General features: G+C 45.3%; 3 protein-coding genes across 5 annotated transcripts in view; 2 read left to right on the top strand and 1 right to left on the bottom strand.

Moving 5' to 3' along the window:
- The window catches only part of Ush (Zinc finger protein ush), a 218,778-nt gene extending 211,135 nt beyond the window's left edge, over positions 1-7,643 (top strand). For 2 of the 3 annotated variants that reach the window (XM_076435059.1, XM_076435058.1), the window contains exons 2-8: positions 2,212-2,465; positions 2,552-2,945; positions 3,207-3,923; positions 4,283-4,688; positions 4,768-5,026; positions 5,114-5,347; positions 5,547-7,643. In XM_076435059.1, the coding sequence (XP_076291174.1) occupies positions 2,212-2,465; positions 2,552-2,945; positions 3,207-3,923; positions 4,283-4,688; positions 4,768-5,026; positions 5,114-5,347; positions 5,547-5,975 (2,693 nt within the window). In that variant the 3' untranslated portion in view covers positions 5,976-7,643. Of the gene's footprint in view, positions 1-1,854; positions 2,088-2,211; positions 2,466-2,551; positions 2,946-3,206; positions 3,924-4,282; positions 4,689-4,767; positions 5,027-5,113; positions 5,348-5,546 lie in introns of those variants that run through there. The other variant, XM_076435061.1, reaches the window with a different exon arrangement.
- Positions 7,644-7,684: 41 nt separating this feature from the next.
- On the bottom strand, positions 7,685-9,624 carry Fs(2)ltopp43 (female sterile (2) ltoPP43). Its single transcript, XM_076435090.1, has 3 exons — positions 8,768-9,624; positions 8,438-8,701; positions 7,685-8,370 (listed from the first exon to the last, which is right to left on the bottom strand). Exons 1-3 carry the CDS (start codon positions 8,933-8,935, stop codon positions 7,858-7,860), a joined length of 945 nt encoding a protein of 314 aa, XP_076291205.1. The 5' UTR covers positions 8,936-9,624; the 3' UTR covers positions 7,685-7,857.
- On the top strand, positions 9,260-12,560 carry LOC143214264 (uncharacterized). Its single transcript, XM_076435063.1, has 9 exons — positions 9,260-9,522; positions 9,648-9,722; positions 9,833-10,106; positions 10,184-10,460; positions 10,544-10,738; positions 10,827-11,390; positions 11,479-11,748; positions 11,822-12,034; positions 12,116-12,560. Exons 1-9 carry the CDS (start codon positions 9,492-9,494, stop codon positions 12,296-12,298), a joined length of 2,082 nt encoding a protein of 693 aa, XP_076291178.1. The 5' UTR covers positions 9,260-9,491; the 3' UTR covers positions 12,299-12,560.
- The last annotated feature ends 119 nt before the right edge of the window (positions 12,561-12,679 follow it).

Genomic DNA, 12,679 nt, shown 5'->3' on the forward strand with positions numbered 1-12,679 from the left:
TTCGCCACTTACGGCTTTGTTTCGCTTTGTCGCCGAGCTTGTTCCGGTTGTTTCCCGGCCAAATTCTCGGGTCGCTTTGTAATAAAAATAAAAACGCTCTCGTTCCACTGGGTAACCTGTTTGAACCGCGAGCTCTCGGGTGACCATCTTATCCGGAACAATGTGTCTGCCAGATTGTCTCTGTTCAGACTAGATGTTGCGATTATTGAGAGCGGAGGTGGCGATCCATTTTTATCATAAATGCATAAAATTCGCAGTCTATTTATGAGGCTTAAGAGCTAGTGCTAATAGACTCACGAAAACCTGGAGATAAGGGTTGAAAATCGATGAAGCCTTCCAGCCACGATCCCAGAGCACCGGCCCAATTGTCTAGCCACTTCGATCCCCATTATCGCCACTTAGGAGGACGAGTCTTGGATCGGACGTATCCCAGGTAGCTTGTACGCGCGTGCAATTAAGAATGCTCGGAGGGTTCGTACCTAGGGAGCAACAAGCAAACGAAGAAATAGACGGCGAGCGCGCGATAGCATTAGAAAAGCGAGAACGTCGTGGAAGTCGAAATAAAAATGAAAGAAAGAAAGAAGGAAAGAACGAGCTGGAGGATGGAGACAAGAGGAAGAGAAAACCATGCGGTGGCTGGCCGAGGCCCGGTGCCGATCCATCGATGACCGCTTATTTACAGAGAGGCAGAAGGAACACGACTGAGCTGTAGATGCGAGCTCCGGATAGCCCAGAAGTGCGCTGCAACCCTTTGCCCAATCTCCTTCGGCATCTTTCGCCTCTCCCTCCCTCCTCGTTGCTGTGTCCACCCGTTGGTTCCCGATCGGATAGACTCTGTCTACCTCTTCGAGCCTCGCCCAAGGAGGCAATTAAAGCATCCGGGTAATTCGACGGACGATACGCGTGTCGTCTCGATTTCGAGGGCAACCCACCTGGATGGCTGTCTCTCGCTGTATCCCGCCGCTCTTGGATATATCCTCCGGGATCGGCGGGGAGAGGATTCGATGCTGCTCAAGGAGGTGTCGGGATGGTGTTACACCTCCTGGCAACAGGATATTTTCGAACCGAGAGATCCGACGATAGCGCCCGCCTCGAGAACCACTCGGAGACGATGGTCTAGTGGCTCCGTGCGATACTCGATGCCCACGGTACCTTGCTTTAGCCTGAAGACGCTCGTGCTACCACGGTTTTCCCTTGCTGGGGGATCCGTAATTAGTGATTACCACCACGATAAATAAAAGCTCCCAGTGAATTACACCACCAAACGCACAAACAGAATGTCGCGAATGGTGGTTCGGAACCCACCTTAATAAGCTGTAGGTCCCGCCGCTAATGACCATAAGCAGTTGATGCGACGTAAAACAAATAATAAATAAAAAAAGAATGTTGCGAATTTAGTTGCTAACATCGGAATAACCGCCACCTTGAAACCTCAACTACGTTATAGGTGCTTTAAAATCCCCATCGTCTCGATCGTTAGCGCCTCGGAGCCGAGAGTAGATGAACGAAGATAGGGGATGGAGATGGAAGATCTTGCGGGGCTATCTGTCGGCAGGATCTATCCTGGAGATGAAACAGAGATTGTCGGACGTGTTCAGGCCAGGTTCTGAGAAAGACGATTCCGTTTCACGGGACACCGGCCAATAACCCAAACAACCCTACCGGCTTAGCCGAGATTTCGACGCAAGAGCAGCCCCTTCGGCGTCGAGCGGACACCGCGCGACGCAAAAGCGACGCGACGCTCTCGGCCGAATGGTGGGGACCCCGAGAGAGGCGTGCGAAGGGTGCAGCAGCGAGTGGGGTGGTATGGTAGGGGGATAGATAGATGAATAGAGAGAGATAGGTGGGAAGGAAGGGCAAAGAGAAGGGAACAGAGGGTACGCAAAGGCTGGCGTGGCGAGCGACCATTAGGGAGCCGAACGGCCATAGGGACGCATCGTTGATCGTGCGTGCCAGCTTTTTTCTTGTACTTTCTTCCGCGCCCGCCTCGACTTCCGGCTTCGTAAAGCCGAGCCGAGCCCCACGTGGATCCGGCATGGTCGTTTCGCGAGAGTCCCTGGATCATCGTTGGGGATCAGTAAAGAAATGTACGGGGAACATTAAAAACGGCTACTGTAATTTTATTCTTTCGGGAATTGTTGATCGGCTCGGTTCAGGATCTTGCGAATGAGGTTCGTTGCCCGGTACACTAATTCTGTTTGCTCTTTTCAGGGGAGGATGAGGAATGGAGCGACTCGGAGAAGACACCATCGGTGAGCAGTGGCGTGGACGGCGGTGGATCTGCGGTTTCCAGCCCGGTCGCGCCGGTCGTCGAGGAGGAATCGAGCCTTCCTCCACCGCCCAGACTGAATCCCCCTTCCTCGGTCTCGATCGCGAATTCGACCGTGGACGATATCAGATTGAAGTTCAGCGTGCTCTCTGAAGACGCTCGAAAACGGCTGGCTAGTCTTACCGAAGATATCGAGGTGAACGACGATCACAAACTACCACGGAACAGCTCCAGGACTCAGTTTCCCAGGTTACGAAAATATTAATTTTCCATTGTTTTCAGGTTACCAGGAGCCTGAGAGACCGACATGCTACCTCGAAGCCCAATCAGACCCGAGAGTCGAGTCCCAAAGACACGGACGAGGATGCGATGCCCGTTGTCAAAGAGGAGGACTGCCAGCCGAGGTCCTCGTCATCTTCGTCCTCCTCGATCCGAAGGCGAGATTCCGTCTGCAGGAGAGACTCCGAGGACTCCTCGAGGCGGTCGAACGCCGACGATCCACCTTCAGAGAAGAAACTGAAGCTCGATGACGAAGCAGCACCAAGACTGAGACTCAACGCTAGTCTGGCGACGGATCCAGCCCTTCGACCCGCCACCGTGGCCGCGCTCACCGTCAAACCGGAAAATACCTCGCCGCCAAACCCTGTTCCGCCTTTGCCTGCTGGCTTGAAAAATGGTAATTGTACATCGACCCCTCTTGATAGCCTGATAGGCTTATCTTAGTTAGCGCGATAACCATCACGAACTCGCTGCAGAGTCAGCCAATGTCCAGTCGTATTTTTTAGATCCTCGATACGAGGGTGATTCTAACTAGACTGCTCATTTTTTCGGGGCTATCTAGACTAACTGTAACCTATCTGAACTATTTAAAATAGGCTCCATTCCATAGAAAAGTCGAACGTGCCAGACTTTCAACATCGCCTAACATCTATTTCAGCAATCGCATCAGGCCGGCTGTTTGTGCTGCCAACGGACGGCAAGGAGACGATCACGGTGGAGCCAGCAAGGCCCACGCTCCTGATCTGTCCGCCTTGCGGCATCCGTTTCAGCTCAGCGAGCACCCTCGAGGCCCACCGCACGTTCTACTGCGCGCATCGTCCTCGGCTAGAAGAGGAGACCACGAACGACGAGGACGAGGAGAAGTCAAACAAATTCGAGGTCAGGAAAGCGTACGCGTGCCCGCATTGCTCGTACAGCGCGGACAAGAAGGTGTCCCTGAACAGACACATGAGAATGCATGCTGCATCCCCGGCGCCACCCACGATACCACCAGCTCCAGCTGTCCCTGCAACGCCAGCGACCGGCAGCGCCGCGACACCTTCGAACGGGTCGTTGAACGAAGAGGCGGAGAGATATTGTAGAAATTGCGACATCAAGTTCAGCTCGCTGAAGACCTACAGAGCGCACAAAACTCACTATTGCAGTACCAGGCACGTGGTGAAGGATACGCCGCCAGCCAGCGCTGCGTCCTCATCGGTGAAAGCGTCGCCGCCGACGAGCGCGAGTCCTGGGGACTCTCCGCCACCGCAACCCTGTCTCGCACTACCCACCAACCCCATTCTCATCGTACCCTACTCGCTTTTCCGGGGAGCTAGTGTGCTGGCAGCGCCGACTCTGCCTGCTCCCGACACTGCGTGTTTCCTCCTGCCAAATGGTTTGTTGCATTCTCGCTGTATACTAAGAGGAAACCCGGTTTCCATATTCCAATCGAGAAGTCACCCTTAACCCTTATGTAATCAACCTAAATGTATAGATTATTTAAAACCGTTCTGTATTTAACGTGTTTACAACAAATTCTCATTATAAGATTATAAACTAATATATTAGCGAGTACAGAATGGAGATTCAGAGAAATTTTGTAATATTTTTTAGGAGAACATTAACAAATTGCTGAAAGAAATACAGTAAATGGGTACCCGCGTACTTGATTCACTACACAAGGGTTAAAGGATGACGTCTGATTCCTGGGTTCTTTCTGAACGAATAATGACTAAACTCTTCTCCTGTCTACAGGTCACCTCCAGCCAATGACGAGAGGTCTCGCCACTTCAGCTCCAAACACCGTGGTCGAACCTCCGCCTGTCCTACGAGCAGCAAACAAGCCAACAACCCCAGCATCGGTTGTGGCGTCGTCCACGTCGCCACCTGGCTCCGTTCCACTGGATCTAAGTGTCCGGAAGTCGCCGGCGCATCAAGACGAGAAAGAGAACAGGGTATCGCCTGCACCCTCTTCTCTGCCTCCACCACCTGGCAGCCCGAGATCCAGAGGAAGTGGCAGTCCTAGAGCCAGGTCGATTGCTTCAGCTCCAACAACAGTTGGTACTGTTCCACCACCCCCACCAACAGAGCTTGCTCTGAGACTAGCAGAGCTACCTCCACCCCCTGTTCCTGGGGTCCTTGTCAAACAAGGTGTCTCGAGGCGAGTGCATACAATGGTCTCGAAACGCGACGATAGAAAGGCGAACTGTTACTCTAACTGGTAAAACTTGAATCTCCAGGTGCAAAGAGTGCAATATCGTCTTCTGCCGCCACGAGAACTTCGTTGCGCATAAGAAACATTATTGCCAAGCAAGGGAAACCAGCGTTAGCAACAGTCCACCCCCACCGGGCACACCATCGCCGCCGTTGGTGCAGTTGATATGCGCTGCGTGCGGTATCAAGTTCGCATCCATGGACAATTTGGTGGCCCATCAGGCGTTCTACTGTCCCAAGAGGCCGGAGCCGCAGGAACATCACTCGAGATGCACCAAGTGCAAGGTTAATAGCTTGATATTCTATTCAGCCTTTAAGACTAGAACTACCGAGTCCTAAACCGCGGTTCTATTAAAATTTATCTTTGTGTAGGCCATAATTGAGCCTGGCTCCACCCACACGTGTACCAGTGGGACGACTGGAGGTTGGAGATGTCCTGTTTGCGGTGCTGTGAGTCCCACGGCAGGGGCTGCGCAACGTCACATGGACGCTCATCAGGGTGTCAAGGCTTTTAGATGTACGATTTGTCACTACAAGGGTAACACGTTGCGCGGCATGAGGACGCATATCAAAATGCACTTTGAAAAGCGGGGAACCGACCTACAAGTAAGACAGCAACCACCTTGAATACTAAACTGACACGGGAAGATCCTCAACCATATTTCAAAATTGATGTTTAAAAATTAGTTAGGCTAGAACCATCCGCCTTCTGATTATTAAGTAAGCTCCATATTAAGGATCCTCTCTTGTAAATCCATCAAGATGAAACTATAGACGTTTATCTAATGTAAAGTTGTCTTATCAGGAGGAAAACTACATAACGTGTGTGCTGGACGATGACACGGTCCTTCCAAATCCAGAGCCGGCTCCAGCCACAACCCCTAAAGAAATTCCTGCGGAGGTGCAGGTGAACGGCAAGACGGAGGTCCGGAAGAGTCCTCAGCCTCCGCCGCCCCCGCCACCTCCGACGGTGACGAACAAAGTGAAGCAAGAACGGGAGGACACGCCGCCTCCAGAGGAAAGTCTGGACCCCAACAAGAGCGGGCCCCGTTACTGTCGGTCGTGCGACATCAGCTTCAACTATCTGAGCACGTTCATAGCGCACAAGAAGTTCTACTGCTCGAGTCATGCCGGCGAGGCGAGCAACAACAACAACAACAACAATAACAACAACAACTCGAACAGCCACGCCACGCCACCCCCAAGTGGCAGGACTGAAGCATCTGTACTTTAAGGACTCTCGTGATCCAAGGCGTCCGTGGGACCGCCTGTCGGGACTGTTAATTGTTGCCAGTTCATATATATAATAGAATTATCGACTATCCGTTTTAGTTGACTACCGTTGTGTGATTTCTGTTGATCCAGGGAATTGTTTGTACTTATAAGTTGATTCATCCGACGTGTACATACGCGTGCGTGGACACGAGGCTGCATAAGGATCAGCGGGATCCTTGGCAGCTTCAGTCAGCCGGTCGTGGTCGTGGATTTTGTTGTTTTGGTAGTACGATTTGGGACACGACTGGGAACGAGAGCAAGAATCGGGAACGAGGGGTAATTCGAAGTATACCAAAAAGTGAGACTGCCGAGAATTAGATACGACCTGTGTGCGATTCTGCGTGGATGTAATCGGCCTCGAACACCACGGCCGGCTGTTACAAAAGGTGTGCAATCTCATGACTCTTCAATAATCTCGTAGCTGTAACTAATTAACCGACATACCTAGGGAATTACGGATAATAAAGATGAGTGTAAAATGTTGTACAGTAGATGAGTAGAGTATTACCGGAACGATAGTAATTATCCCGAATGATACCAATCTCAAGCTTGTGAAAACGCTAAGTTGCAATATGACATTTAATATATATAGATATATATTATATATATAAATCTATAAATACGGATAAAAGCGACTTAAATGTCTGTGAATCGCGCTCACACACACACACACACACACACCCGAGGGGAGTAAGTACGTTGACAAATGTATCCATAGACTGCCATAATCGTTTCGAAGAATGAAAACTATCTACCCGCGAAAGATTCGGGATTCTTGCTGTACAATTGGATTTCTTCTGCCAACGCATTTACTTTTCTGCAAACACAATCAAAAAAACGATGCATCGCGTGCACTTACTTGTGGTGAACAAGCGGACACGACTCGTTGCCGAGCGCGAAAATGTAAAAATTAGAATTAAGGCCAGTGTTACACGTATACGCAGCGTACTATTCATATCATATATAAACGAGTTCGTTGATGGCATCGATGTTTCTTCCTCGCGCGAGATCACACGACGATGATCGAAAAATGCAAACAAAAATGATCAAGAAAAAAGAAGAAGACTTTGATGCGAGCGTCGTCGTCGTCGTTCTCGAGCCACGACGACATCTCCAAAAATCTCAGTTACATGTAAAATTGTTTCTCGTATTTCGACGACTAGCGTAGCCAGATAAAACGCGTATACCGTTCGCGGATACTTTTATAAAAATAACTGTTATGTTATTCACCGGTCCCCTGTATTCTCGCCGATCGTTCTGTCTCCAGAAACGCGGGACTCACGATATTCCATTTAAAAATAAATACAAATGATTTGATAACGCATCACGAAGAACCTATCCTTTCATTCAGCCGAACAGTCGTGTAAATCTCTATCCGATATTTCCAATCGATTTGTTACACATTATAAATTCTTGGTGTATTATTATATGCCATAGATATATCGTCGATGAAAGAAACCCACGATTTCTCTCTTTTTCTAAACACCTATACACACTCTTCTTTGTCTAACTCTGACTAATTACTTTTATTATTTTTATTTTGATAGACGAATTTTACACGCCAGATATACCTACAATATGTAAGAAATATATAGATCTAAATAAAATTCTGAGACCTTTGTGACACTTATTTCTACGCGATGGGGAAATAATTTTAAATTCAACGGATTCTATTTCGAGACCTACTTTAATTACAAAACAAGTCTTAAATTATGTGAAATTTACAAAAATAACTATAAGGTATAATTACACTGAAATGAGAGCTCCGCTGCTCATGCTGATGAAGTAGATCTATGCCTTGTATCTTCCTAATTTGAATTTCATTAATCCCTAATTAATCATTAGTCCCTATCAGAATCGGATGTATCATCAGATGTATAATCTAGTTTACCATGTTTCATCCGGGTCAGTACAAAATATTCAGATGGTTTAGAAAATTCAGACTGTCCACTGCTATTGCTAGAATTAGAATCATCCTCATCTAATTCTTCCTTTACTTTTGCTTTATACTTTGCATATTTGTAACCATGAATTTCTACATCAGCCTCATTGACAGCATAGACAAAATCATCTTCGGTAGACAAATCAGAACCGTCCTCCAACATCATATTACTAACAGCCTCCCTCATATCATCATCATCGATCGATCTTTCAGAGTGATCAGAATCAGGATAATCATTCCTCCAGTTTGACTCGGAGTTAGAATCATCTGATTCGCATTCAGCCTCGGGATAATTATCCCTATAATTATCAAATACCAGTTCCTGATCAAATGGATGTATGGATACCTTGTCGTCTGTAAATACTTGATCCTCAGTTTGCCCATAGTATAAATCATATACATATTTATCATCCTGTGGCACATTATTAATATCAGATAAGAATCAATTACAATAATGAAATTAATTATCTAATGCTTACCTTCTCTATAGCTTGCTGCTTTTCATTGGCACACGAAATTGAATCCTCTACGTCTATCACAGTCATTACCTTGTTTTCATTGTCTTTTAGTACATCACTGTCCAAAGACCGAAAACAATTAATTACTTTATAACGACTCTCCGCCGACGCTTGTTTCGTCTTCTCTCGCACTTTCTGCAAAATATCCACTGGACGTTGCTTGAAAGTTGCTTTTAACTCGTCTTTACTCAAAGTTCGAATTAAATTCTCGACAGCAGTCTTTTCCTGTATAAACAAATTGTTTTCAGATAATTATAAATAAAGTATTGATGAATTATTTTGAAGAATTACCTGATTGTTAACAGTTCCCGCGAACTTAAAAACTGTGGTTAGGGGATCGTTGGTCGTTGGATCTTCGGTTTCCTCATTTTCTGAAGTTTTAGTGCGTTTGCACGCAATTAACAGTGCATTTAACGGTTCGGCATCGTGTCTGCGTTTCACACGTAACACCGCTGCCATTTTTTCAATTTTTTTACCAAGAAAACACTTTGAAATATACGCACAATTCGACACACGAAACGTAAATACCAGTAAATACTCTCGTGCCTGACGGCCTGACCTGGCAAGAAGTCTCGCGTGCGCTCGCGTGACAGCACAGAGGCAAAGGGAGTCCTCGCTCGCAGCCAATGGTTAGGCTTTGACGTCATACACTTTAGCCAATAATCGGCTAGAACCGATAATGCGTGGGGATTGAACCAATCGGATGGCTCACAACCGCACTTTGACAGGGGACCTGTTGTGAAGCACGTAGGGTATTTTAACATAACCTATTTGACCGACTTGTTCTGTGATGGCGCTGCGGTGGAACTGGTGCCAATCTTAGGTTAGAATCGTTCTCAGCAGTCGACATATCGATTATCATTCGCTGGTCTGGTCAGCAACAACGCTGCCAGGGCGTAGAAATTCTCGGTATGTTTTCGACTTGGTATTTCCTCGTTTTCTTCCCGTTGAACAACTCGTGAGAGGCCTGATCGTTGATTTCGTTTAAAATGAGTCGTTAAAATCATCGAATACCATGGCGCAATCGATTTTCGACGCTCTAACAGGTAATACTCGTCTGTCGTAGAAATAGGTGGGGTTAACCAACAAGTATCCTATTTATCTTTCTTTCTGAGTGAAAATGAAGATAGCACCCGAACCGCTTAACTTTGTTGATTTTCGTATTCCACAGGCGTGTCGCTGGACAGTCCTTCTGTACAATCATTATTGGAGTCGCAGACTCTAATAACTGAAATGGAACAGTCAGGTAGATTTTTTCGAGCAGTTTTGATAACCTATTAATGGAGGATTTATTACCTCATCGTAGTTTTCTCAACAATATACTCGTAACGTGATCTCATTGCACTTTTTCTACAGCGATCGATCAGGACGAAGAAGATATCTTTCAGTGTGGAAAATGCAAAAGTCAGTTCACATCCCTGCACATGTTCGTATTGCACAAAAGGACTCATCAGAAATCGCAAGAGGAAACTATAGATTTAAGCCAGTTTTTGGTAAACGATGAAAATCAGACTGTACATCCGGAAAACAATGACCAAGACGCATCACAATATAATCCGCAAGAAACATTTGTTCAAAATGATCAACTTAGCGAGCCAATCATACTCGAAGAATCGGACATGCTTTTTAGGTTAGCTACGAATGATTCGTCGGTTAATCTAGAACAGTAATTATACAAATGTACAATATATATTCTATGATTTCCAGCATGGAGCAAGAGGGTGCTAGTTACTTTACAACAGATTCCACGTTTAGTGTTCCAATTATATTGAGTTCGGAAAGTTTGGATACTTTTGCAAACTCGACTATTCCAACAGACAATGAGCCTATGAAAGATGATTCAAACGAAGTACCTCAAGTTTTACCAAGTGATATCTCTCAGGATCCGGCTAATGATTCTTTAGAGACAGTCGATATATCGGTAGCTAGTGATACTCCATCATCGGAATTAGATACCTCTAATAATCTAACACAAAATTTGAAAGTATGTTCTTCAGCAAATTTATAAGATGTCGTTGAGAATGTACAGCCGTTTATTTTCTTTTCATTATAAACGTTTTGTTGCAGTACAAGTGTAGTTACTGTAACAAGCAGTTTGCAAAAAAATTTTATTGGCAGCAACATGAGCGGTCTCACACGGGGGAGAAACCATATCAATGCGTTGTATGCGGACGTGCGTTCGCACAAAAATCCAACGTGAAGAAGCACATGTCATCCCACAAAGTGTGGCCTGGCACTGCTATACACTCCCTACCCCCCGAGGTATTGTCAACACGGTAGCCGAATTTAACAATCTACAAGTTACACGTATCTTTTTTTCTTTCTTATATTAGTCTATAACTATTGTTAGGCACCACCAGATGGAAGCATAGATCGTACCTATCACTGTCAGTTTTGTAAAGAAATATTCGACTCGTACAAAGCTCTAAAGGGCCACCTTATTGTCTCTCATTTAACACTGAAAGTGTACAAATGCGTGCAGAGTAGTTGTTGCATGATGTTCTCCGAATTGGAAGATTTCCTGGAGCATACGCGTAGTCATAAGAGATCAGAATACCGTTGTCACGTCTGCGGCGAGGTTTTCAATACTCTCTCTGATCTTGGACTCCATCAGTATGTCCACTCCGTCCGAAAGCAGAAGACGACAGAGAAGTATTACTGCTGCTCTGTCTGCAAGTCCTCATTCTCGAATCTGGAGGCTCTGCAGCATCACACGGAAACAACAACGCACAATTATGCTTGTCTACACTGCGGTAAAAGTTTCTTGATCGAACGATTTCTGCGGCGTCACCTGAAAACGCACGCCTCGTCCGCACGGTTCGCCTGCGAGGATTGCGGAAAGGCCTTCAAAACTGAGCAATACTTAGCCAATCATAAGTTAATACATAGCGAGGAGACACCGTTTTTGTGTCCAGTAAGTCCCCATACAGTCATGACTTTCTCAGTGGAAACTACTTTAATGATTAGACTACAGATGAATAATTTCTTATTTTTCTAATTAGCATTGTCCAGCCAGATTCAAACGAAAGGATCGTCTAGGTCGTCACATGCTGATCCATGATCTCACCAAGAGGTTAAAATGCCCGTTCAGAGGATACTTAGGTTGTATGAGCGAGTTCTCGCGACCTGACAAATTGAAGCGCCACTTGTTGACGCATAGCAATATCAAAAGATTTAGTTGTAGTCACTGCAGTCGCAATTTCCATCGGGCACAAGCTCTCAAGCATCACGAGATGAATAAGCATGGTTTGAAATGCGAAGCTTGTTCGCACGTGAGTATCCTTGTTGGAAGAGCAGCTAATATAACGATAGAAAAGTTTGTTAAACTATAATTTGATTTTGCAGGCATTTAAAACTAAAGAGCAGTTACTGACACACAATTGCGATCAATCGAGTGAATCCAAGAAGCACACGAGTTCACAGTTACCTAAAAAAGCTTCTGGATCATTCAAACCAAGGAAACCTACTCCAAAGAGACAAACATCATCAAAGACTGCAATTGGACTCGCTGACAAAGAGAAATTCGAGAAATTTAAGGCTGACGATATACAAAGAAAAGTAATGGCTCGAAACTTGCGCTCATTGATTAAATGGTCTTCGATAAGTCTTATTTAATTAATTTTTTCTCTGTATGTTTAGTTTACCTCCGAAACGATAAAGTCTGAAGACTACAAAGACGAAGCATGTACCAAAAATGTAGAGAGTAATTCTGTATCGAGAGATATCGGTTCGGCGATCGAGGCATTCATGAGATCTGATGCAGGGGACAATGAAATCAAATGCAACATTGATACATATTCGGTACAACAGATAGGCGAATAGAGTTTTTAAATATATTTTTTAATTGTATTTAAATTATAACAATAGTCTAGATTGTAGGTAAGTTGTCATAGTACGTGCAATGGGATCATTGGCAAACTGCAAGTTGCATTTTATAATAGCATATAATATTTTGTAGTTTACATATCTGTGATAATTGTATTATAAAATATATTAATATAAGTAACTTATATCTATCTTAAGTATTTTTAATGTCGCCTTCCTTAGGTCGTTTGGAATTTATGGTTGTATATAAAAGAAATGGTGTTTGTATCAATATAAGCATTGAATTTTTAATTTACATACCAATTCCTAGAACCCGCGCGACATCCGTAATATTTCTACCCGACTCACTTCCTAGTACGATACGAATATCGTATTTAA

The sequence above is a fragment of the Lasioglossum baleicum genome, chromosome 12 (assembly GCF_051020765.1).
Source record: "Lasioglossum baleicum chromosome 12, iyLasBale1, whole genome shotgun sequence".
NCBI lineage: Eukaryota > Metazoa > Arthropoda > Insecta > Hymenoptera > Halictidae > Lasioglossum > Lasioglossum baleicum.